The sequence below is a fragment of the Nelumbo lutea genome, chromosome 4 (genome assembly GCF_056320005.1).
Source record: "Nelumbo lutea isolate HS-2025 chromosome 4, American lotus-T2T, whole genome shotgun sequence".
NCBI classification, from domain to species: domain Eukaryota; kingdom Viridiplantae; phylum Streptophyta; class Magnoliopsida; order Proteales; family Nelumbonaceae; genus Nelumbo; species Nelumbo lutea.
In genome coordinates, this window is record NC_142687.1 from 92,812,947 (window position 1) to 92,838,477 (window position 25,531).

The 25,531-nt window shown below is 39.5% G+C and overlaps 1 protein-coding gene across 2 annotated transcripts in view; it reads left to right on the forward strand.

Annotated features, from left to right (window-relative positions):
- Positions 1 to 25,531, forward strand: part of LOC148861837 (putative ATP-dependent DNA helicase CHR12) — a 59,552-nt gene that overhangs the window by 24,357 nt on the left and 9,664 nt on the right. For both annotated transcript variants that reach the window (XM_088941050.1, XM_088941051.1), the window contains 4 exons: positions 6,894 to 7,153; positions 7,269 to 7,487; positions 20,383 to 20,590; positions 20,671 to 20,824. In XM_088941050.1, the coding sequence (XP_088797176.1) occupies positions 6,894 to 7,153; positions 7,269 to 7,487; positions 20,383 to 20,590; positions 20,671 to 20,824 (841 nt within the window). The remainder of the gene's footprint in view (positions 1 to 6,893; positions 7,154 to 7,268; positions 7,488 to 20,382; positions 20,591 to 20,670; positions 20,825 to 25,531) is intronic.

The window sequence follows — 25,531 nt, forward strand, 5'->3', positions numbered from 1 at the left end:
GAAGTCTTTTGTTTCTCAGTCTGTGAGTCCGGTTATGCTTTGGCATAATCGATTAGGTCATTTGTCTTTTAGGTCTTTGAAGAGTCTGTTTCCTGCTTTATTTGAGTCTGTTGAGTTGTAAAGTTGAGGTGTGAGAGTTGTGAGTTTGCCAAACATCATAGAACCTCTTATTCTTTGAGTAATAAAAGGAGTAATTCCTCTTTTCATATTGTGCATACTGATGTTTGGGGGCCATATCATTTCTCTTATATGGGCGGGTACAGATATTTTCTATTGTTTGTTGATGACCATACCTGCTTTTCTTGGGTCTATCTTATGCGTTCTTGGGATGAGGTTCCTGCTCTGACCCAAAACTTCCATCAGATGATTCTCACTCAGTTTGGGGCCAAAATCAAAGTCCTTAGATCTGATAATGCAAAGGAATACTTTGCTAAGCCATTGACCTCCTACCTTCTTAGCCTTGGAGTTATTCACCAGAGCACTTGCCCTTATACACCACAGTAGAACGGCATTGCCGAAAAGAAGAATAGGCATATATTGGAGGTGGCTAGAAGCATTATGTTTACCTCCAATGTACCTATTCGCTTCTGGGGTGATGCTATCCTCACGGCAGTATATCTCATTAATCGGGTTCCTTCCCAGGTTCTTGATATGAAAACCCCTTTTTCCCTTCTATACCCAGACGAGGAGTTGTTCATTGTTCCCCTTAAAACTTTGGTTGTACCTGTTTCGTTCAGCTTCTCGGGCCTTATCATTCCAAGTTTGAACTTAAGGCCTCCAAATGCATTTTCCTTGGTTATGCGCAAAATCAAAAGGGTTATTGCTACTATGATCCGGTTTCAGGGAAAAGGTTTGTCTCCATGGATGTCACCTTCTTTGAGGAGACACCCTATTATCCTAGGGTTTCTCCTCAGGGGGAGAGCAGTGAGAGTGGGGCTGTTTTGAGTTTCTTTCCTTAGGGGGAGCGCAGTGGGAGTGGGGTTGTTCCTTTACCTATTCCGCTAGGTGGTGAAGGTTGTAGTGGTGAGGGTGGTAAGAGGGATCAGGAGTTGAGAGTCTATCACAGGCGATGCAGGCATGTTGATCCTAGTCATTGGTAGTCCCGGCCAGCTCCAGTTCCTTTTGCGGTTCCAGATCCAGAGCCTACTGAGACACCTTCCATTGTTGTCACTTCCCCTCCTGTGGATGACCTTGATCTCCCTATTGCCATCGGGAAAGGGAAACGACATTGCACCACTTCCACAGCTCACAGCATCTCACAGTTCTTATCCTATGATCGCCTATCTCCCTCTTACCGGTCCTATCTCACTTCCATTGCCGATGTTCCTATTCCAAGAATAGTGCAAGAAGTCTCATCAGTTCCAGAATGGAAAGATGCAATGCAAGTCGAAATGGATGCCCTGTTGAAGAATAATACTTGGGCACTGGTTGACCCACCAAAAAGAAAGAAACCGGTGGGATGTAGATGGGTGTTCACTGTGAAAGCATAATGCTGATGGCTTTTATGAAAGGTACAAAGCCCGGCTGGTCGCAAAGGGGTTCACCCAAACTTATGGTATAGACTACTTGGAGACCTTTGCCCCAGTAGCCAAGATGACCACCATCCGAGTTCTGTTATCCCTTGCAGCAAATCATTCTTGGCCCTTGTTCCAGATGGATGTTAAAAATGCCTTTCTGAATGGAGACTTACAGGAAGAGGTCTACATGCAGTTGCTTCCTAAATTCTATGATACAGAGACAGGGAAGAAGGTTTGCCGACTGAACAAGGCATTGTATGGTTTGAAGCAGTCACCTAGAGCCTGGTTTGTTGATAGCTTCAGGTTAGCCCTTGGAAAGTTTGGTTATGTACAGGCCCAGTCAGATCATACACTATTCATCAAGAGGGTGGAGTCCTCTTTGACACTACTTGCATTATATGTTGATGATATTGTGGTGACAGGAAATGATAGCCATGAGATTGAGTCCCTCAAACAGCTCCTTCATCAAAAGTTTGAGGTGAAAGATCTTGGTGCACTATGGTACTTTCTGGGTATTGAGGTTGCTAGATCCAAGCAGGGGATTTTTATCTCTCAGAGAAAATATGTTCTAGATCTGTTGGCGGAAACTGGAAAGTTGGGTGTTAAGCCTGTTGATACACCCATTGAACAAAATCACAAGATTAGTGCAGAGGGCGGGGAGTCTCTTGAAGACAAAGTTATGTTCCAACGGTTGGTTGGAAAGCTCCTATATCTCTGCCTCACTCGGCCAGATATCAGTTATGCAGTTAGTGTTGTTAGCCAGTATATGCATTCCCCTAGAATTTCTCATCTTCTTGCAACAGAGAGAATATTAGCATACTTGAAGAGATGTCCGGGTAGAGGTATATTGCTCAAGAACAATAATCACATGAGGGTGGAGGTCTATACAGATGCCAATTGGGCTGGGAGTGTTGATGACAGAAGGTCTACTTCTGGATATTGTGCCCTTGTGGGAGTATTAACAGAAACATACCAAGGGAACATGAATCAAATATGCACTTTTATTCATTTACAATAAATTCATAAAGTACATCATTTTGATTGAAGCTAAGGGCATACAAAACTGTCCAACACTCTTCTTTTCCTTCTCCTTCCTCTCACTTTTCTTCTACTTTCTAAACCTAAAATCTATTAGCATTCAAGACTGATTACAGTCTTGATCTTCTATTGTTTCTACCCATGTGATTTCCAGGTCTGTACCAAAAGCCCTGTCCAAACCTGAATGAAGGGATGCTATGATGACTGAACTTGATGTTTTGTGTAAGAACCATACCTGGGATATTGTGGATTTGCTTGAAGGGAAGGAACCAGTAGGTTGTAAATGGGTATTCACCATTAAGTACCATTCTGATGGCACTATGGAGAGGTTTAAGGCTCGATTGGTTGCTAAAGGCTACACTCAGATGTATGGTATTGACTACCTTGGGACCTTTACTCTTGTGGCCAAGATGACTTCAGCTCAAGTTTTGTTGTCTATAGCTGCTATTTTTTATTGGCCCCTTCACCAGTTTGATGTTAAAAATGCCTTTTTGAATGGAGACCTCCATGAAGAGGTCTATATGTCTTTTTGCTTCTAGGGGTGTATGGAAAGGAAATGCAAGGGAAGGTGTGTAAACTACAGAAATCTATTTATGGTCTTAAACAGTCTCCTCGAGCCTAGTTTGAGAGATTCAGAGCTGCTCTTGTATCCTTTGGTTACACACAAACCCAATCTAACCATATTTTGTTTCTAAAAATAAGTAACTCTTTAGTGACTTTTCTGATTGTTTATGTTGATGACATTGTAGTCATGGGTAATGACACCCAAGAAGTGATTAAGCTCAAAAGATTTCTTAACTCTGAATTTGAAATCAAGGATTTGGGGGATCTCAGATATTTCTTGGGAATTGAAGTTGCAAGATCCAAGGATGGTATCTTCATTTTTCAACGCAATTATGTTCTTGACCTCTTTGTAGGGACTAGTAAACTTGATGCTAAACCAGCTTCCACCACTATAGACTTCAATCATAAGCTCTCTGCCACTGATGGTGAACTGTTGCCTGATAGGGGAGTGTTTCAAGGGCTGCTTGGGAAGTTGTTATTATTCTGCATGACTTGGCCATATATTTCCTATGCAATGTGTTATTAGTTAGTTTATGCATTCTCCTAGAGACACATTTAGCTGTTGCAGAAAGAGTTGTGTATTTGAAAGGCATTTCAGGGAAAGGTATTTTGTTTGCCAAACATGGACACATGAAGTAGGAAGCATACACTAATGTTGATTGGGCTAGATGTACTGATGATAGGAGATCCACCTCAGGATATTGTGCTTTAGTGGTAGGGAACATTGTCTCATGGAGGAGTAAGAAATAGTTTGTAGTAGTCAGATCCTCAGTTGAAGCAGAATACAGGGCAATGGCACATGGAGTGTCAGAATTACTATAGTTGAGATCACTTCTGGAAGAGTTGGGTGTTGACTATGAAAAGCCAATGATGCTCTACTGTGACAACTAGGCTGTTATCAACATTGCACATAATCCCGTTCAACATGGCAGAACTAAGCACATAGAGGTTGATAGACATTTTATATGGGAAAGAGTTGCTTCAGGAGAGGTTTGCTTGCCATTTATTTCTTCAAAAGAGTAGTTGGCTGATGTCTTGACCAAAGGTGTTCCAAAAGGGAAGCTAACACACTATAAGCAAGCTGGCTGTGATTGACATCTATGCTCAGCTTGAGGGGGAGTGTAGAGAGACTAGGCTGAATGGGCCTTAGTGTCTATTTTATGTTTCAATAGTAGGTTATTTATTTTGTATGCTAATGGGCTTGTTAATTTCTTTTCAAGTTATTTTAAGTTTATGCTTAGTTGGACGCCCCACATTAATAAAAGGATTAGCGAGGGGAGAGAGGTGTTTATCGAACCCTCTTCTTCTTCTTCTTCTCCATCCCCTTCTATTTTTCTATTTTCTTCTTCTTTCTCACTTTTTTACTTCTTTAATCAAGTTTCTTATCAAACTTAGAAGTCAAATTTACTTCTGATGGTAAAGATAAAGAAGGTATAGTTGTCAAAGTTCTACTTCAAGATTAAGGATAACTAATTATTTTACTTTTTCTAAGCATTCAATATTTTTGTATTGAGGTGAGGAAGAAAAATGATACTATATTATGAAGTATACATTTCATATTTCCTTTTAAGTCCAGTACAAGCATATGTAATTGATTATCAAGAAAAAGGAAATACATGTCAGAGTGTGTAAAAAAATCATAAGGAGGACTTGCAAATTTCCGACAAATTGACAATCTTTTTTTGATCAGTCAAATTTCTATCTGTAGTATACAATTTAGATAATAGGTTTTTTAAAACATTATTTTGAAATTTAAGTTTATATTTTTTTATTAATATTATGTTTAATTTCTTTTGAAAAATTTTGGCTTTTTTTTTTTTACATTTTTTTTATTTTTTAGCATTTTTTTTTTTTGTATTTTTGCACCTTGCGCCTCAGGCGCAAATTGACCCTTGTGTCTTTTCTGCGCCTTGCACTTTTAAAACACTAGGGCCATGAGGAAGTGAAGTTGGAGGTGTAGGATAGGGGCACACAGTCTTCTACGAGAGAAGACAAGAAAATCCTTCACACCAGTAGGAGGAGAAGCATCCTATGAGTCAAAATTCTGCAAGACAAAAACAAATGGAGAAGATAACTTTGCAACAATAGAAAAAAGGAGATATGCTCAAGGAAAACAACATTTCAAGAAACACGAATATGACGAGTAGAGGGATCATAACAAAGAAATCCTTTGTGGTTTGGACTAGATCCCACAAAGGCACACATAACAGACTGAGTAGATAATGCAGATAACTTATAACGTTCACAAGGAAGAAGATGAACAAAGCAAAGACACCCAAAAATATGGAGGCTAGATAAGTCTGGTGAACGAGCAAATAGTTTTTGGAAAGGGGACATATTAGCTAGAACTGATGAGGGAACATAGTTAATCAAGAAAACAGCAGTACCGGCAGCCTCCACCCAAAAGGAAGAAGGTGCATGAGATTCTTGCAGTAGGGTTCTCACAACACTAAGCACATGACCATTCTTGCACTCTGCCACTCCATTCTCTTGAGGTGTATCTAGACAACTTCGTTGAACTTGTATCCCATGACTTCTCAAGTAGGTTAAGAAGTCTCCATTAGTGTATTCTCCCCCTGAATCTGAACGGAGAATATGCATATGAGACTGAAATCGGACTCGTATCATAGTATGGAAAAGCCGAAATGTAGGATATACTTCAGATTTATGTCTCAGAAAATAAATCTATGTATACCTAGTGCAATCATCAATAAACAAGACAAAGTACTTGTATCCAAGTCGAGAAATAACAGATGAAGTCCAAACATCACTATGAATAATCTCAAATGGTGATTTGGCATGCTCAGATGTGTGAGAAAAGGGTAGAGTGCGACTTTTATTTAAGCAACAAGAAACACAAGATATCAAACTTTACGGTGTAGTTAGATATCAAACACATGAGAAAAGGGTAGGTGGCATGCTGTAGTTAGTTCCATCAAACTTTATGGGAATGATATCAGCCTTAGACATTTTGGAAGCCCAAAAAACGATAACAGATTTCAAGAAAGGGTAACAGTCCAAGAAACTGGTGATTAATCACCCAAATAAAATCAATAGCATCCACACAACAATGCTGAAATAATACTCCACCAAAGGAAATTGAGACTCTGCTGCAGAAATCTCAAAAAGAGGGCTGTATCAATCTCAATCCTAAAATGGTAAGTTTCAGGACTGTCAGCAACAAGATGGGATTAAAACCCTATCGAAACTGATCCAAACTTCAAAGAAGAATGATGAACAGATAAAGAAGGCCTGGACGACACCAACTACAAAGTTCTAGGCTGATTGAATCAGCCGATTTAAAAAAAAAAAAAAAAAAAAATCTGACCTGCTGGGCGTCTTTTCCAGGAAAAATGATATCAGCTTCGTCTGATCACAGCAGCACTTAAAAAACTTCAAGTAGGGTTTGAGAATGATCGAAATACTCCTTAAACAGTCTACTAATCACCCCAAAACTCAAATCAATCAGCAGCTAAAGGATATGGCCCGCTCTGATACCATGTCAATCTTCTAGGTTGAGAGAAAACCAAGAGTTTCAGGGGTGTCAAACAGTATATCCAACCCCCACCCTCAAAGAGCCTTTATATCTTATTAATTATAAGTATTTACAAAGAGACCCATGAAAGGCTAAAGATAAAAAAAGGAATAATTACAAAGAGGCCCTTGGAGGGCTGAAAGATAAGAAAGAAAAAGAATGCTATGGTACAATAGGGACCATAGAACAACATTACATAAAGTATCTACACATCTAACTAGCTTTTTAACTCTGTACAGGTCACAGAGCAGCCATCTATACTGCAAGGTGGAGAATTAAGGCAATACCAATTGGAAGGTCTTCAGTGGATGTTATCTTTGTTCAACAACAACTTAAATGGCATTTTAGCTGATGAGATGGGGTTAGGGAAGACAATTCAAACCATATCATTGGTTGCATATCTCATGGAACACAAAGGTGTAACTGGGCCCCATTTGATTGTGGCTCCAAAGGCTGTATTACCAAATTGGGTTAATGAATTTTCAACATGGGCCCCTAGGTATGTCCTTCATATCCTTCTCTTTTTTGTTTTATTTTATTTATTTGCTTTTTGTTTTGATTAGTGTTTACTTTGATTCCACTCCACTTTCTCAACGGCCTTGTGTTTGATTCAGTATTGTGGCTGTTCTATATGATGGGCGTCTAGATGAACGTAAGCTTTTGAGGGAAGAGTATTCAGGAGAAGGGAAGTTCAATGTAATGATTACCCATTATGATCTTATCATACGGGACAAAGCATTCCTGAAGAAAATTCACTGGTACTACATGATCGTTGATGAAGGACATCGATTAAAAAATCATGAATGTGCTCTTGCAAGGACACTTGTGTCAGGGTATGCCTTATCTGAAGGCCTTCTTATTTATTTATTTATTAATTTGCTGGTGTATTGCATTGTCTGCTAGTAGATGCTTCATTGTCTGCTATGTCTCTTAGAAGGTGGGTGCCAGTCCCATACCTGATTTGAAGAGTTTACACTGTACCAGGTCCAGGCCCCTTCAAATTTTAACAAATTCTCAACCCAACCCTGCCCAAATTGCACCTTTAGTGTCATGAATTTTGTTGATTGACAACATGATACACTAAGTATTCCAATCATAATCTATTCATGCTCCTTCATTTCTATGATCCGATCATTATTGATTACCTTGTTAGAACTCTTACCAGTCATTACTTTATGCTGGGCTCAGATTCCACTCAGTAACAGGATTGACCCAGTATGGCTTCACTTAAATATCAGTTAATCTGGTGATTTCTTTTTCAGTTTTCTAGGTTATATAATTTACCATTTGACAGTGCATCCACAAGAATGAAATGCTGTTAATTGGGAAAGAACATTATAGTTCTAAGAAGTAAGGAGACATATTAATGCAGGAATGGTTTTCTGCAGTATCATCGAATTGTAAATTGGATAGATCAGGATGAAATGCAGGAAAATATCATCAGAGACCCTTCCAAGAAAACCAGTACATATTTAAGTTTTAAATACATCCCAACTGCTTCCTCAATTGCTTGCAAGCCCTGTACATGGGCAATATCAAAAATGTAGAAGAGAGATGGTTTAGGATGGCAATATAGAAGAAGTCTCACAAGGTAAGAAGACAACTAAATGGTTAAGTCTATCCACACACCCCTCCCAGGACTCTGGATTGCTAGAATCAGCATTGGTAATTGAATAAAAAAAGGAAAACAAATGGATATGGTTGTCATAAGATGGGGAGGTCAGATGTCATTGACTTGCTATCTATTCAGTAACAGTTTTCTTCTCGCAACCCTCTACCTCGTTGATCAGTGCCAACATGATCCTATTAGACACCTGTCAGTGCAGGAAGAAAAAATCCAGCCAATGTTGATGCAGCATTGAGCTGGCCAGTGTATAAAAAATATAATGAATCATCTAGAACCAGATACATGCATTTCATCAAAGGTTGAACCGCAGCTGGATCAGGCCATAGGGATAAAATTCATATGTTTGAGATGTCTCATGGATAACAGGATTGATCAACTGTAACATAGTAAGGAGATAAGTCATCACATTCTATTCCTTAAATTGCCATACAAAATGTCCATTATCATACCTTATTTTTTTCCTTTTCAATGACTTAATCATACTGAGTCAGGTTGACCCACACTTGTGATCATATTTTTATCTATGATCCATATCTGGATTGACCAGATCAAAATCATGGTCCAATCCATTAATGGACTAGCAGAGACGGTAATGAATTTGTGGATTAACCAGATCAACTATGTTTTCAACTGTTAAGTCTTGACTAATGATAACGCATTTGTGGCTCTTCATGCAACATATTTACTTCCACCTGATATTATGCAAGCCAATTACCAGGATTTTGCAAGAAAAGAAACATTTCCCATTGCAATGAACTGACCTAACATTAACTGCAGATTTACTGTTTTTCTCCTATGACTACTTTGTCACATTTTGTGGACTTAATTTAGTGCACACTGTCTCACTTGATTGGTAAGTAGCAACAGATATTTCCATGGTTACCTGTATTTAGGAAAATAGGCATCATGAATGAGGCTCTTCCTCATAAATGATTACAGGGATACAGTTTCCGTGGTGACAGATCCATGGCTGATCTGTATCCAAGTCTATTTAATATAGCCTTCAACATGGAAAGGAAGATATACATGCTGCTTGTTTTTCTGGATCTGGATAGTCTTGACTCTGGAGTTTGTTCCCTGAATTCAGAAGAAACCTCTTTGATTGGGAGATCAAGCAGCTAGAAACTTGTTTTGTTGGTGTTAAAAGTCTTTTTTTATCAGCAGCTCAAAGAATTTTATTAAAACTTAAAAAGAGGAGAGTACAACAAGAAGTTAGAAATTACACCCTTTACAACAAAGAGTCCCACCACCCTATTAACATTGAGCCCAAAATAAATGATGTCTATTTACTCCTTGTTTACCTAATCCATCCACCAAACCATTAGTGGACCTCCTAACCCATCTTAAATGAATTTGCATTTGTCTGGCAGCAACTTGAACCACCTGAATTCATTTATGAAGTGCCATAATACCCCTTCTCCTTTTTTCATCCACTGATGACTATTTTTGAATCCCCTTCTACAATCAGCCTTGTGATTCCCATTTCCTTAGCTTTTTGCACCCCAATAATAACCGCCACGAATTCAGCTCTCACTGAATTTCCTGATCAATAGTTCCTGAAAACAAGCCTCAAATGTTCCCACTCTCATCTCTAATCACTCCTCCATCAAAGTTAAGTTCCATCCATCCTCCACTTGGTGGAGACCAAACCTCCAAGACCTTTTGTTTCCTAGAGGAAGAATGGGAAATTGACCCTCAATTTCTAAAAGGCTGCGTTTATTTTGCAAGAAAGGGATGAGAAAATAGGAATATTCTTTAAAGATTCCATTTTCTCGAGTTTGGTTTGTGAGATGCACAGGGATGGGACAGGAAAATTGTGGGACACAGTTTCTCAAAAAGTGGGACGCAGGGCCATGCCAAAACAGTGTGACCCCAGTGGGAAAGAAAATTAAGGTAAGGTTTATCGAGTTTTATCGAGGCTTGTCACACCAAAACAGTGTGACCCCGGTGTGACACTTTGACCAGCAACGTTCAGTCATTTCTATGCACGAGGCCATGAATACCTTTCTGAGCTATTTTTACTGAATATAACAAAACCCAGGTCTAAGTTTTTGTCACCAACTTGAGTTCAATATCTCAGATTTGGGTTTGCCTAGATATGATAAAAGGGCTTCACAACATCTCAAACCAATTTGAAAAACTAGGTCTAAACTCTTTTCACCAACTTGGGTTTAACAGCTGAAATCTGGATTTTCCTAAATTATGATAAAAGGGATTTGTCTTATTTCTATTTTTTACAATGTCTCAAAGCAATTCCACCCTCCTCCATTGATGCATACGCTGAGTTTCATGTTTCTTCTCATCCCCAACACTATACAACATAAGGACTTAACCTGTATCTACTTCTTTTATTTCAAAAATTTCTTCAGTAAGTTGGTGGGTCTGTATTATACAAGATTCCTCCACATTTGTTTTGTCCTGTTTCATTTTTGGTGTTTTGCCTTGTTTCAATTTAATTAGTCAAGTTTATCACGTTCCACCAAACCTCCATTCCTAGTTTCAAAACTAGGTTTAGCACTCTTCTTTGCTCATTGTTTTCCCTCAAGGCACTATGGAGGAAATAGTGAAAATCATTCCTTCTAGTCACTTGCACCATGGTCAGTTGCTATGGAAACACTCAAGCTCTTACATTTACACAGTAAAATCAGACAAGTTCTTTATACAGTCCTGTCCCAGCCATTTTCATCACACGGTACAATGGAAATCTATATGGTAGCTAAAAATTCCATTCAGATTCCATATTTTCCTATGGAGAGTTTACTGGGATGCAATTCCCACTGTGGACAAGCTTTTTTTCTTACATGAAGAGGATAAAGCATGCCTTCTCTATGATGTATATTAGGAAACAATGCATCATTTGTTTTTCTTCTGCCATTTTGCAAGAGAAATTTGGTTGGCTCTCCATCTGAACATCTTCTAGCAAGCATTAAGATGTTCCACAAAATCATCATAGAATGGAAGGGAACTGAACTGTGGTATTCCCTTCTTTGGGTGGTGATGTACAAACCTTTTTCAACATATAATAATATTTTATTTTTGGGTTTTGGTTGACAAAAAAAGTAAAGAAAACATTTTTCTCTCAATTATTTCCCCACAAAACAAACATGGGAAAAGGAATATTCCCATTATTTTCCCATGTATAACCAAACGATGGAAAATGAAAATTTCACATTTTCTCATCCCATCCCCACCAAATCTTCCCACAAACCAAACAGAGCCAAAAAGTCTTCACTGAGAAATTTGAGAATAGTTTCAAAGTCTTCACCCAGTGAGGTACTCTAATTGTAACAGTTTCCAAGATTGCTTCCTTGTTTCTTTCTCTATTGTCCACACATTTGTTGCCCTTGCACACTTCCACAAGATTCTACCTATTCTCTTTGTGCTTCTCGGAAAGGATGGGCTAAAGAGTCTTTCCAAACTAACAGGAGAGATTTACCTGGGACCAAAAAGAGAGCAAAACCATTATCAAATATAACAAGCAAAAGGACAGGAGATTAAGAGATGGAAAGCACTTTCACAATTCAACTTACACAAAATGTACCAATCGGGGAACAAGCACCAATTTGGTCTTTTCTTTTGCAGCAAATCACCTGTGTTGATGATCCCATAATAAACTTCCCAACAGGAGTAGAAAACTGTTGAAATAAAAATCTGTAAAAGAAAAAGAATATTTCTTGAAGAAGAATAAAAGAGAGAAGAAAGAGAAGAGGAGATTTGAGAGGGAAAAGAGAGCGCAATAATGCCCTAATAGGGTAGCTAACACATAAAACAGCATAAAACACTTAAAATAACTACTCAAAAAGGACCTAATAAGAGTGTTGTGGTCCCTGCTTCCTATCTAAACAATAAATAATAAAAAAGTACCACTAAAAACTGCACAAAACTGTCTAAAATCTCAACAGAAGGCATGGACTTCTAGGGAGATAGGGGCAAAGGACCCAACAAGAGTGTTGTGGTCCCTGCTTCCTATCTAAACAATAAATAATCAAAAACTGCACAAAACTGTCTAAAACCTCAACAGAAGGCATTGACTTCTGGGGAGATAGGGGCACACCGAACTTCTTTAATAGGGAAGGAATGGGAAGGGGAAGTGGACATGAGGGAAGGAACAAAGATTTACAGGCAAACAACCCAGAGGGACTGAGAGCCCACACCCGTCTATCATCCACTGACTCATAAAAAACTAGGCTATCCAGGATATTCAATAGGTTGACAGCTAAGGAGACAGGATTGAATCTATCTCAGCCGAAAACCATTCTCTTTATTCTCCCTCTTTTCTTCTCTTTTTCTTTCTTCCAACTGAACCTTTTCTTCTTGTTTTTATCTCATTTTTTTCTGTAATCTAATAGCATTCCAAGCCTGCTTTCAGTCAGCTCCAACCCTTTCACCTGAATCCCATCTCTGATGACAACAGAATTTGGAAGCAGCCTTGCAAAGGCATATTCTAGTTAGGTCCATGATCCACCACTTCTATTCTAGTGCGCCCATCCTTAAAGGCTGTTTGAGCTCGTAAGGTGCCATCAAAAGTGGCTTTTTCTGTTCTGAGCAATTGCTTTTGGCAAATGCTTAACTAAGTATAAGCTAAACAGGAGGGGTATCTCTATTTCTTCCACCAACTATCCACTCTGCAATGTGGAATTGGAGACAGTAGATCATCTCTTTCTGCACTGCCCCTTTAGCAGACAAATCTAGGCTCATACTCTTAGCAGTCTCCTGCTGAATTGGGTCTTCCCTGAGACAACTTCTCAATTTTTAGAGAGCTGATACACCAAGGGCCTTTCTAGAGAGGGAAGGGTCATTTTGTTCATGATTCCTGCTGCTTCCATACAGACCATCTGGATATAGATGAACTGTAGAATCTTTGAAAACTGATCCTCACAAACTGATGAAGTGGTCCAAAACATGACTGCAAAAATCTTTTTCTTGGACTAGAGTTTCTAATCTGTCTACAGAGGCACTTTTTTGTAATTAGTATACTTCTGCATTTTCTTTGAATGCTCATACTGTACAATCGCTCACTGTAAAGGGAGCTTCTCCCATTTTCTTCATTGATAAGATTATGCTTTACCTTCTCTCAAAAATAAATAAATAAATATATGACTACAGGGATTTCCTAAAGAGGAGATGAGTCTGTGGGAGCGCCATAGCAGCTAAGTATTGTGAATTCGAGTGTGGGTAGTCTTCTAGACCTGTTAATTCTTCATGTGATTGAAAGGCTTCCCAAAGGATTTTGGAGATAATGTTGCCTTAATTGGGTTCAAAGTTGGAAAGGACTTTAAATGTTAGGTTCTAAGACGGTAATTTGGGTGCAGTTTGATCTTTTGGCTTTTTTCCTCACCTTTATAGGAAGACAATTTTAGGTGTTTCTCCACAAAAGGGAACTGTATTATTTAGAATACACCTTTTAGACAACCTCTTTTGTGTATAGAAATTGATTTCTGCTGCCAATTTCACCTGAAACCAGAAGATATTTTCATTTGATAGGATTAGAGGATGAAATCATTTCAAAAAACTAAGGCCGCATTCGCTTTTCAGTAAGTTACTTAGCTGGGTAAATGCACTTCCCTGGGTAAGTGTTTCCTGGGAAACATGTACCCGGGTAAGTACATTTACCCATGTTCTTTTATTTCCCAAGTAAGTAAGGCAATGGCCATTTTAGCCACAAAAGTCCATTATTAAAAGGGGAATTTTTGTCCCATCCATGTGTTGGCAACTTTCCCTCCAAATGGGAAAGTTATTTACCCACCTAGGAGATGGGTATCACTTACATCACTTACCCAAGTAAGTGATACCCAAGAAAATAAAGTTTCCCTGGTCCCCACATAAATCTGAAAAAAAACATGGTTTCTTGGTCAATGGGAACCCAAAATCCCATTGACCAATTTCCCCCCTCTCAAAATCCAAAAAAATAATGCCCCCTAAAAGAAAATTTTGAAGTGAGCTTTTCTGTGAAGCTCTGACTAGAAGGGATTTGGAGGTGATTGAGGTTGACTACATTTGGGGTCATTATATTTAGGGTTGTCAACGGGTTGGGTCCAACCCAATGGATCTAGTTCTGGAAACTGGAACCGATGGGTCGGTTCTGAGTCCTGATATAGGGTCTCGATTACTACCGGTTTGGAAGCGGTTCCACCTAGTCCTGAACCAATTTAGGCCTGACCCGATATATATAATTATAATATATTAAATAAATAAGTTTTATATACTACATATATAATATAATATATAGAATATTTAATATATTAAACATAAATATTTATTTTTAATTTAATATAATCGGGTCTGTCGGGTCAGACCCGACTGTCTCGAGAACCAATTAGTTCGTTTTTGGGTCCGAAAATTACATACCCTATCGGGTCTAGGTCCGGGTCCGAGTCCTCAACATTTCATGTTGGATCAGTTCCAATTCCAGCTGGTTCCGACCTGTTGCCAGCCCTAATTATATTCCCCTTAGAGTATGGGTTTCATGTGATATTTGAATAATATAGGCTTTCCAAACCCCAATAGATAAAGATTTCTTTTCCCTTACTTTTTGTTTGAATCAGGCTTGGTCAGGTTTCATTCACTTCATGCTTCATGGCCTACTTTTCTTTTAGCAGCCTGTAGCAATCTTGTGCATAGTTTCATTTGTGATTTGTTCTTCATCTTGAAGATCGATTCAAGTTGCTTGGTGTTTTGTGAAGTCTACAAGGTGCGGCTGAGTTTTTTCTATGTCTCCTGGGTTCTGGGTGTGACGCAGTTGACAGGTACGGCTGCATAGAGGTTGATTCACAACACAATATTTTTTCTGTCTTCATTGATTGTTATTTGAAGTTATTAGATGTTATTTTTGAAGTGTTTTAAGAAGATGGACTCTTTAAAAGTTGAAAACAAGCATGTTGCTGAATCTGGACAGGTTCCGGGAGCCTCTGTTAACTCTTTACTGGCTGTGACCATAGTCAAGCTAGATGGAACTAATTATTTGGCATGGTCACCACCAGTAAAAATTCATATCTGCAGTAGAGGCAAATGAGTTATATCTCTGGGAGCAAGAAGGCTCCCTTGGAAGATGATCCATCCTATGAAAAATGGATGCAAGAAAACTATATTGTAATCAGATGGTTAGTGAACTCAATGCAACCTCAAATTAGTCAACACTATTTGTGAATGAGTTCAGCAAAGGAAATATGGGGCAGTGTTGCTGAAACCTATTCCTAGAAATTAAATGTAGCCAGAGCATACAAGCTAAGGAGTGATGTGAAAAATTTAAGACAGGGGGAGAAACCTTTTGCTGTTTATTTCTCAATACTGAAATCTCTATGGCAAGAAATTGACTTGATGGAAACTGTAGCCTAGGAAAGCGCTAATGATGTTGAGACCTACAGGAAACTTGTTTAGAGAAGCAGGGTGTTTGAGTTTTTGACAAGGTTGAATCCCGAATATGACATCACAAAGCAAAATACCATATCCAAGGATAGTGTTTCATTGTCTCAAGCCTTTGCCTTGGTAAATAGTGAAGAAAGCAGGAGATTAGTCCAGGTTCAAGGGGCTAGCCTAAATTATCACTTTGCTAATATGGGGGTGAAACCTAAGGGAATTACAGGAAATCCAGTTGGCTCAGGGAAGAAAGAAATTATTTGTGAGTACTGTAAGAAACCAAAACACACACAAGACAAGTGTTGGAAATTGCATACGGAACTTCTTCCTCTTCGTTTTCAAAAGAAGTATAATAATATGAAGGCAAGGAGTGCCAATATTGCTGTTGGTCCAGATATTGACAGATGCCTAACTGAAGAGAAGATTGCTAGTGAGCAGTTAACAGCAATGAAGGCAGTGTATGAGAAGTTTGGAAGGATGATCAGTCACCTAGAGGGTGTGGCCTCTTCTTTCAACCCTCTAGGAAATTCAACATCTTCTGCATTTGCTCATTCAGGTATACGGGCTTCTACTAACTATGCAACTATCGCAAGTGATCGTAGGATCCCTTGGATTATTGATTTTGGTGTTTCCGATCATATGACCAGTTTTTCCACCTTGTTTATTTCTTATGATTTGCTTCCTGACCGTGACAAAATTACCCTAGCCGATGGCTCTCTTGCTCCTATCTCTGGCAAGAGAACTATCAAGGCTACAGACTCTTTCGTACTTTCTTCTGATCTTCATGTACCCAAACTAAATACAAATTTGTTATCTGTAAGTAGCCTAACTAAGTCTTTGAATTGTTGTGTAATCTTTTTTCCTCCCTACTGTGTTTTTCAGAATCTGGAGTCTCAGGAAGTGGTTGGGAGTGGCCATTAGGCGAATGGAATATATCTGTTGGATACTCCTGGATAGGGCCATGGACAACCTGGGAAAGTTGCATTTGGATCTACATCTTCAGAGTCTATCAGTCGTGTCATGTTATGTCATTTTTGTTTGGGTCATCTTTCTTTTATTTCATTGAGTCATTTATTCCCATAACTATTTATGGGAATTAGTTTGTCAAGTCTTCATTATGAGTCGTGTGAGTTGTCAAAACTTTGTAGAAGTAGTTATTCTTTGAGTAATGAAAGATCTTTTCCATTCCATATCGTGCACTCTGATGTGTGTGGGCCTTACCACTTACCCTCTATGGGTGGCTACAAATATTTTATCCTGTTCATTGATGATTTTTCACGATATACTTGGATATTTTTGATGAAGTCCCGTGATGAAGTTCTCAGACTTATAAGGCAATTCCATGAATTTGTTCTAACCCAATTTGATACAAGAATTAAAATTTTCAGATCCGACGATGCAAAAGAATATTTTGAGAAAAACCTAACATGTTATCTCACTGATTTCGGGGTTATTCACCAAAGCTCTTGTGTTAGGTCTCTAGAATAGAATGGAGTTACTGAGAGAAAACTGGCATATTGTTGAAGTTGCAAGAAGTATTTTGTTTGCCTCACATGTCCCTACAAGATTTTGGGGTGATGTTGTTTTCACTGCAACCTACCTAATCAATCGTATGCCATCTAGGGTGTTGGGGTTTAAGTCTCCTTTCAGTCTTCTTCATCCGGGCAAGGACCTTTTTCCTATTCCACTCCGTGTCTTTGGCTGCACTTGTTATGTACATATTCCAAGTATCCAAAGACATAAATTTGAACCAGAAGCCCACAAGTGCATTTTCCTTGGTTATTCCCCCAAACAAAAGGGTTATTGTCTCAATGGATGTCACCTTTGATTTGCTTTCTTCTTTTTATGATCCTTCTCAAGATAGGCATTGTCCAAAGGGGGAGAATTTGTCACGGTTATTTGCTCTCCCCCTTCCTGTCCTAGTTGAGTCTTCTTCTAAGCCTCTTCCTCCTTCAAATGAGTCAAGGGAGGATCAATCATCTCATTCTCATTCTAGTGTTCCTATTCCTCCTCCATTACCTCATCGTCCTCTTTCTAATCCTAGGTTGTACCAACGGCAAAGAACTAGAAGTGAGCAGATTGTTTCCTCTACCCCACATGAGCCTCTTGCACTTCTAGTCACAAAAGAGACCAACAAGTACTGATACAGCCCCTTTGGAGCCATCCTTCCCAGACCTTGATGTCCCTATTGCTATCAGGAAAGGTAAAAGGAAGTGTATTGCACACTCCATTTCCAAACACCTTTCTTTTAGTTTGCTCTCTCCTTCATATTTTGGCTATTTTTCTTTTGTTGCTTCTAACCCAATACCCAGGTTTGTGTCAGAAGCTCTTAATATTCTAGAATTGAGGGATGCTATGAGAACAAAAATTGATGCCCTGCATAAGAATGACACTTGGGAAGTGGTGATTTTCCTGAAGGGAAGGAACCAGTAGGTTGTAAGTGGGTTTTTACCAACAAATATCACGTTGATGGCACCATTAAAAGGTACAAAGCTAGGCTGGTTGCAAAAGGTTATACACTGACATATAGAATTGACTATCTGGAGACTTTTGCTCTTGTTGCAAAGATGACTTCTGTGAGAGTTCTGCTATCTCTGGCTGCACACTCAGATTGGCCACTTTACCAGTTAGATGTAAAGAATGCATTTCTGAATGGAAAGTTACATGAGGAGGTTTATATGTCTCTGCCTCCAGGTATGTATGAAACAGATATGGAAGGGAAAGTCTGCAAGCTGAAGAAATCTCTTTATGGACTTAAACAGTCCCCTAGGGCATGGTTTGAAAGGTTTAGGGCTGCCCTTGTTAACTTTGGCTATGTACAAACTCAGTCTTATCATACCCTCTTTGTGAAGAGGAGAGGATCTTTGGCAGTATATCTGATAGTGTATGTTGATGATATAGTTGTGACTGGTAATGATGTATTAGGGATGAATGATCTTAAATATTTCCTTCATATAGAGTTTGAGATCAAAGATCTAGGGGAATTGAGATGTTTTTTTGGCATAGAAGTTGCTCGATCTAAGGATGGGATTTTTATCTCTCAACGAAATTATGTACTTGACTTACTCATTGAAACAGGGAAGATGGGTGCTAAACCAATTGCTACTCCTATTGATACGAGTCATAAACTCTCTGCCTCAGATGGAGTATTGTTGAAAGATAAGGGAAGTATTCTAGAGGCTACTTGGGAACTGCTCTATCTGTGCATGACTCAGCCAGACATTGCATATGCTGTCAGTTGCATTAATCAGTTCATGCATGCTCCCAGGGATACATGGCAGCAGCAGAACGAATTCTATGTTATTTGAAGGGTTCTCCTGGAAAGAGAATTCTATTTGCTAAGCATGGTCATATGAAGCTTGAAGCCTACACAGATGCTGATTGGGCTGGAAATATCGATGACAAAATATCTATGTCCGGGTATTGTAGCTTTGGTGGTAGGTAATATTGTTTCTTGGAGAAGCAAGAAACAATCAGTTGTGGCTAGATCTTCAGTCAAAGCTGAATACAGAGCCATGGCTCATGGAGTTTTTGAGTTGTTGTGGCTTTGATCCTTGATGGAGGAACTGGGTATGGAGCATGATAAGCCATTGATGTTATACTGTGATAATCAGGCTGCCACAATATTGCTCACAATCCAGTGCAACATGACAAAACCAAACATATTGAAGTTGACAGACATTTCATTTGAGAAAGAGTGGCTTCTGGAGAAGTTTGTCTACCTTTCATCACTTCTGAAAGATAGCTAGCTGATTTCCTTACCAAGGGCATCCCCAAGGCTAAACTTCAGCGTGATATAGGCAAACTTGGCATTATTGACATCTATGCTCAGCTTCAAGGGGAATGTAGAGAAGATGGGCCCAATGGCCATAGACTGTTTGTCTTATTTTGTTTCTTTATGTTCTTTGCTGTAATGGGCCTCAACTTAGGCCTTTTCTCTTATGTTATGTCTTAATTATCTGCCCAACTAAGGGCCTCTCTGTAAATTACTAAAATTAAGTTAATGAAATAGGATTAGGGGTGTAAGAGGAGATTATGTTCAAAAATCTTTCTTTGAACCCTTATTGCCACCATCTTCTTCTTCCTCTCCTCTCCCTGAAACCTGATTTCTGCTATTCTTAATCAATTTTCTGTAACATTTTGAACAGTCCTTTCATTTCAAAAGGCTGTTTTCTTCTCTTGCATTTGTGCAGATGCTCGTAGTTCATTAATGATCTTGGCATTAGCTTTGGAAGATTTCAACCCTTCTAATGTGTTTATTTGGCTAGCTGTTTTGATTGTAGATGGCGGTACATTGTAAAGCCTTTGGTTGTTGCTGTTTATTCTCCTACTCTTTTGTATATACATGCATTAAAAGCTTATAGGTCCTTGCATTTGGGATAGTATAACATATGAAATCCTGGATTTTGGTAACATCTTTTAAAATCCTCCTGCATCTATGTTACATCATTGTGCAATAAAAAATAAAAGAGAAAAACAGAACTGTTTTTAATATCAGCAACAAAAAACAGAACTGTTTTTGAGCCACGCTCAAATTTAAGTTAACATTGTTCTGTAAATAGCATATTTAAGTTTGCACTCTTCTGGAAGTAGCATATGTAATGTTGTATGTCCAGAAGATTGCTATGTTTTTCCTTTTACTCCTCTATCATCTTTCTAATTAATTTATTGCTATTTCCATGTTGTATTTTGTCCTAACAGAAAAGGAACTTAACATCTCTAATCTCATTTATTTTTTTGTGCAGCTATCGCATTAGACGTAGACTTCTATTAACTGGTACACCAATACAGAATAGTCTGCAGGAGCTGTGGGCCCTGCTTAATTTCCTCCTACCAAGCATTTTTAATTCTGTGGAGAATTTCGAAGAGTGGTTTAATGCACCCTTTGCAGATCGATGTGATGTTTCTCTTACAGATGAAGAAGAGTTATTGATTATTCGCCGGTTGCATCAGGTGAGTTTTTGTAGCTACCCAAATTCTGTTTTGTGTAACCTTTTTCAGTTCTCATTTCTCACATGTTATGGGATCTCCAGGTTATAAGACCATTCATACTGAGGAGGAAGAAAGATGAAGTGGAAAAGTTTCTTCCTGGGAAAATACAGGTCATACTGAAATGTGATCTGTCAGCGTGGCAGAAAGTATATTATCAACAGGTCACTAATGTGGGCAGAGTTGGTCTTGATACTGGTGAGTTTATTTTTCTTCCTGGTTTCAGCCATGAATAATTTTTCCCAATTTTAAAAGTGTGGATAATTGTTTGTGTCAACAAGGAAGTTCTTATATGCATCTTATTGGCTAACTAACCTCTATCCCCTAGGCAAAAGAATAGAAAAATAGAGAAAGAATCTCTGGTTCTGGTTTCATCTGTTCTCATTTTTTTTTTTTGATGAATGAATATAATTTATTAAAACAGCAATATGAGGCAATACAGTAGACCCAAGAGGAGGCACGAGTTGTTACCTCTTCTAACAAATATTACATCAAACTAAAGCAGAATTGACCAAAATTAACCAGAACTAAAATTACAAAGCAGCCCAAAATAAATGTTCCCTTGAGGCCCCTTGCTTAGCTAACCCATCCGCTAAGGCATTTGCTGATCTTCCCACCCAGTGAAAGGTAACATCCATGTCTTTTGTGATCCAGTTGACTTTCCTTAGCATATCCCTATGTCGCCACATGGCTGAAGCTGGTTCTGTCAGCCATCCAACAACAATCTCAGAGTCCCCTTCAACTACCAAGTGCTGGACTCCTGACTGTTCTGCAATCTGGATACCTTTTACTGCCTCTAATAACTCAGCTCTATTGGAGTCTCCTATTCCCATGGGGCCTGAAAACAATGCTAATATTTTGCTTTCATTATCTCTCAGCACCCCTCCTATCCAGGAAGGGCCTGGGTTTCTTTGGCTGCTTCTATCAAAATTCAGCTTTACCCATCCTTCAGGTGGAGGCATCCACACAACAGAATTCCTGTCCTTCCTTGTATGGCTGTTAGCCACCGCTAACCAGTTTCTCCAAAAATCATCAAAGGAGAACATATAAAATAGGCCCATAGTTCTCAACCAATGAATGGCCCTAGTTAATATACAGTCCTCAACAGCTTGAGTGCTTCTTTCTTCCTCCTTAAATACCCTTGCATTCCTTTCTTCCCATATTGTCCACAAGGCGGCTGCTCTAATACATCTCCACATTATTTTTCCTTTTCTCGTAGGCCACACAAAAAATGAAGGATCGAATAGCTGACTTAAATCTGTGGACAGATTCCACCTGCACCCAAACAAAGAAAAAATCCAACTCCAAATAGCACTAGAAAAGGAACAAGATACAAGTAAGTGAGAGCAGTCCTCACCACTAGCCCTGCAAAGTACACACCAGTTAGGGGACAAACACAAAGAAGGCCTTTTCCTCTACAAACAGTCCAGGGTATTAATCTTTCTATAAAACACCTCCTAACAGAAAATAATAACTTTAGGTGGAAGCGGTCTAGACCACAAAAAATTCCTCACTTTTTTCCTGTCACCCTCTTCACAAAAAATTATGATATCATCAACAAACTGTAGGTGGGTTACCCTAATGTTATTCCTTCCTATCTTCCAGCCACTCACTTCCTCTTCCCTATCTGCCTTAGAGATTAATCTGCTGAAAGCGACTAAGGTGAATAGAAATGGGGAGAGAGGGTCACCTTGTCTAAGGCCTCTACAGGTAGGGAAAAAATCTTTGACCACCCCATTAACCAAGATTGAGTAATGATAGGAGCTAATACAACCCTTTACCCAGTTGCACCATCTATCTCCAAAGCCACAACACCCAAGGACCTCTAATAAAAAGCTCCAATCTGTTAGAATGTTAGAGTGATGTTTGGCTGATAAGAGTTCTTATTAGCCCATTCTTATGTTTAACTTATCTTGTAACTGGGCTTGTGTTAATGGGCCTGGGCCTAATCCTGTTTAATGATTTAAGTCATCTGGGTGTCCCATCACTAATCAGGGGCATCCTAGTAATTTCTTGTACCTTGTACCATATTCATCTATAAATAAAGGACTGGTCGACTGGATAGAACAGTTCGACATTCTCTTCAGTTCTGTGGTTCTCTTCTCCTCCTTGCTACTTCGAGTATAGCTCTTCAGATTACATGGTATCAGAGCATTAGCTCCTTCCTGGTTTCAGCAGGCGCACTCTTTTCTCTTGCTGTCCTTTCCTCTTCTCTCTTCCTTTTCTAGGTTGCTGCAGTGAAGACCTAGGAGTGTAAGAGAGTAAAGCAAGTTCGAACCTAGGGTTTCTCTTGGTTGTAGGACTAAAGGGAAGTAAGACCCAGAAGTAGATGTCCTACTACATTACACCAGCAAGTAGTAGCTATTGGGCTACTAAGAGAGGTATGTATAGGACAGACCTGGTTGAGGGCTGATTCAGCAGTCCTAGCACTAGCCGAGAGGGGGAGAACTTCCTCTACAGTTGCAGCTTCGTGCTCCAGCAAGACTTGTGCAGAACAAGTGGTAAAGACTTAGCTCCTTCAACTTCGGTTGTAGTCTTGGTGCATCAGAACAAGTGGTAAAGACTTAGCTCCTTCAACTTCAGTTGCAGTTTCGGTGCATCAGCTTCTACAGTTGCAGTCTTGGTGCATCAGCAAGACTCTTACAGAACTGCGGCAACCTCAGTTACAGATTTTCTTCAGGTCGGTTATCAGCCCTACTCTTGGACTGAACTGGTTCAGTTACAGACCTTTACCTTTTACCAGAACTGCGGCAACTTTTGCACCACACAATTGTAGCCTTAAACTTTTACCAACATTGTGAATTGGTTCAGTTACAGACCTCTACTTGCTACTGTACCCGTACTGTGAACACAGTGACCAATTTGGCCAGTTCTTAACAGAATCACCTATAGTACTGTGAACAACTCTTGGACTGAAGTCAGGATGTCCTCACTATCCGGTGAAGTTTCCTCTAGAGATAACAGACCTGTTACAAGGTCCTCAAACCTGGAAAACCCTAATCTGCACAGCTTGCAGATTACAAGTGTGCTGCTAGATGAGTATAACTTCAAAGAGTGGTCTGTCTCAGCAATGCTGTTCATTACCTCTCGTGACCTCACAGGCTATTTGGATGGAGACAAGAAACAACCAGAAATTGGCAGTCTTGAATACACCGTGTGGCGCAAGGAAAATGCCACTGTCATGTCTTGGTTGCTGGCCTCTATGACTCCTAGGGTGGCTAGAACTGTTCATCATTTCCCCACAGCTGCTAAAATTTGGGAGAAAGTATCTAAGACATATGGCCAGAAAAAGAACAATGCTAGAATCTACAGGCTGAACCAAGACATTGCAGCCCTAAGGCAAGGAGGTTGCAACACTGGAAGGCCTCTGGGAAGAGCTTGACCACCATTTGATCTTGGATTGGGAAAATGCTAATGATAAGGGGAGGCATGATAAGCAGATTGAGGAGGGCAGAGCCTTCAAGTTTCTGGCGGGTCTTGACCTTGTATATGAAGGTATAAGGTCACAGATTCTAGGGAGAGATGAATTACCTGAACTTCACCATGTCTACTACTTGGTGAGGAATGAAGAAGTAAGGAGAAAGGAGATGCAAGTTGACTTCCAGACACAGTCAACAAAACTACCTGGAGAACATTCAGCCTTAGTCTCCACTAAGGGGAATAGATTTTCAGACAAGAAGTCCCTCAAGTGTACACATTGTGGTGGTGAGAAACACACAAAGGAGAAATGTTGGGTCCTGTACCCCCATCTGAAGCCAGCTGCTCTGAGAAAGGACAAAAGGCAACATAAGGGCCACACAGCAAGTGGGAATCTTGCCACCAACAACAGTAGTGACAACTCACAGAGTATTCAGACAATGTCATCTTCCACCGCAAGGCAGGCTGCCGACTCCTCTGGACCAAGTACTTTGGGCTTCACAGCTAGTGAGGTAGAGGTTCTCAGTCGGGCATTAGCCCGTCTGAAGAACAATTCTTTAGCTTCCACCTCTCTTGCCAAATCAGGTACAACCTCTGCATTTAGTGCATCTAATTCCATTAATTCTACCTCTTGGGTGATTGATTCAGGAGCCACTGACCATATGACACATATGTCCTTATTCTCCACATATCATCTGTTGTCTGGCCAGGATAAGATGAGAGTAGTCGATGGGTCCCTCTCCACCATCTCTGGAAAGGGGGTGGTTGACCTAAGCAAGGATCTATCTCTTAAATCAATCCTACATGTTCCTAGTCTTACCTCAAATCTGTTGTCTGTTTCAAAGCTTACAAAAAACTTGAACTGTAGTATAACTTTCTTTCCTTCTCATTGTGTCTTCCAGGACAGATTGACGAGGAGAACGATTGGGAGTGGTCATGAGTATGGGGGCCTCTACTATTTTGATGAAAATGTCAGCTCAGCCTTGCAAGCTTCTACTACTAGTCTGGAAAGTGTGGAGTCAATAGCTAGGTTGCACTTGTGGCATGCTAGGCTAGGTCATTTGCCTTTTTCTTCCTTAGCAATGTTGTTTCCCGAATTATGTAGGGGCATTCTGAGTCAAAGTTTAATTTGTGATGTGTGTCAAATGTCAAAACAATGTAGATCAATGTATCCAATTTCTAGTAATGAAATTCAAGCCCCTTTTGATTTGGTTCATTCTGATGTTTGAGGTCCTTCACCCATTGTTTCCATTGATGGATTCCGTTACTTTATCAATTTTATTGACCATTATTCTCGATGCACTTGGATTTATCTGTTGAAAGGACGTGAAGAAGTTCCCCGGATAACTAAGATGTTTTGCAAGATGGTTGAAACACAATTTGATAAAAAGATCAAGCAATTCCGTTCAGACAATGCAGCTGAATACTTTGAAAGATCCCTGAACTCATTCATGGAAGATGTAGGCATGTTACTTCAATCATCATGTG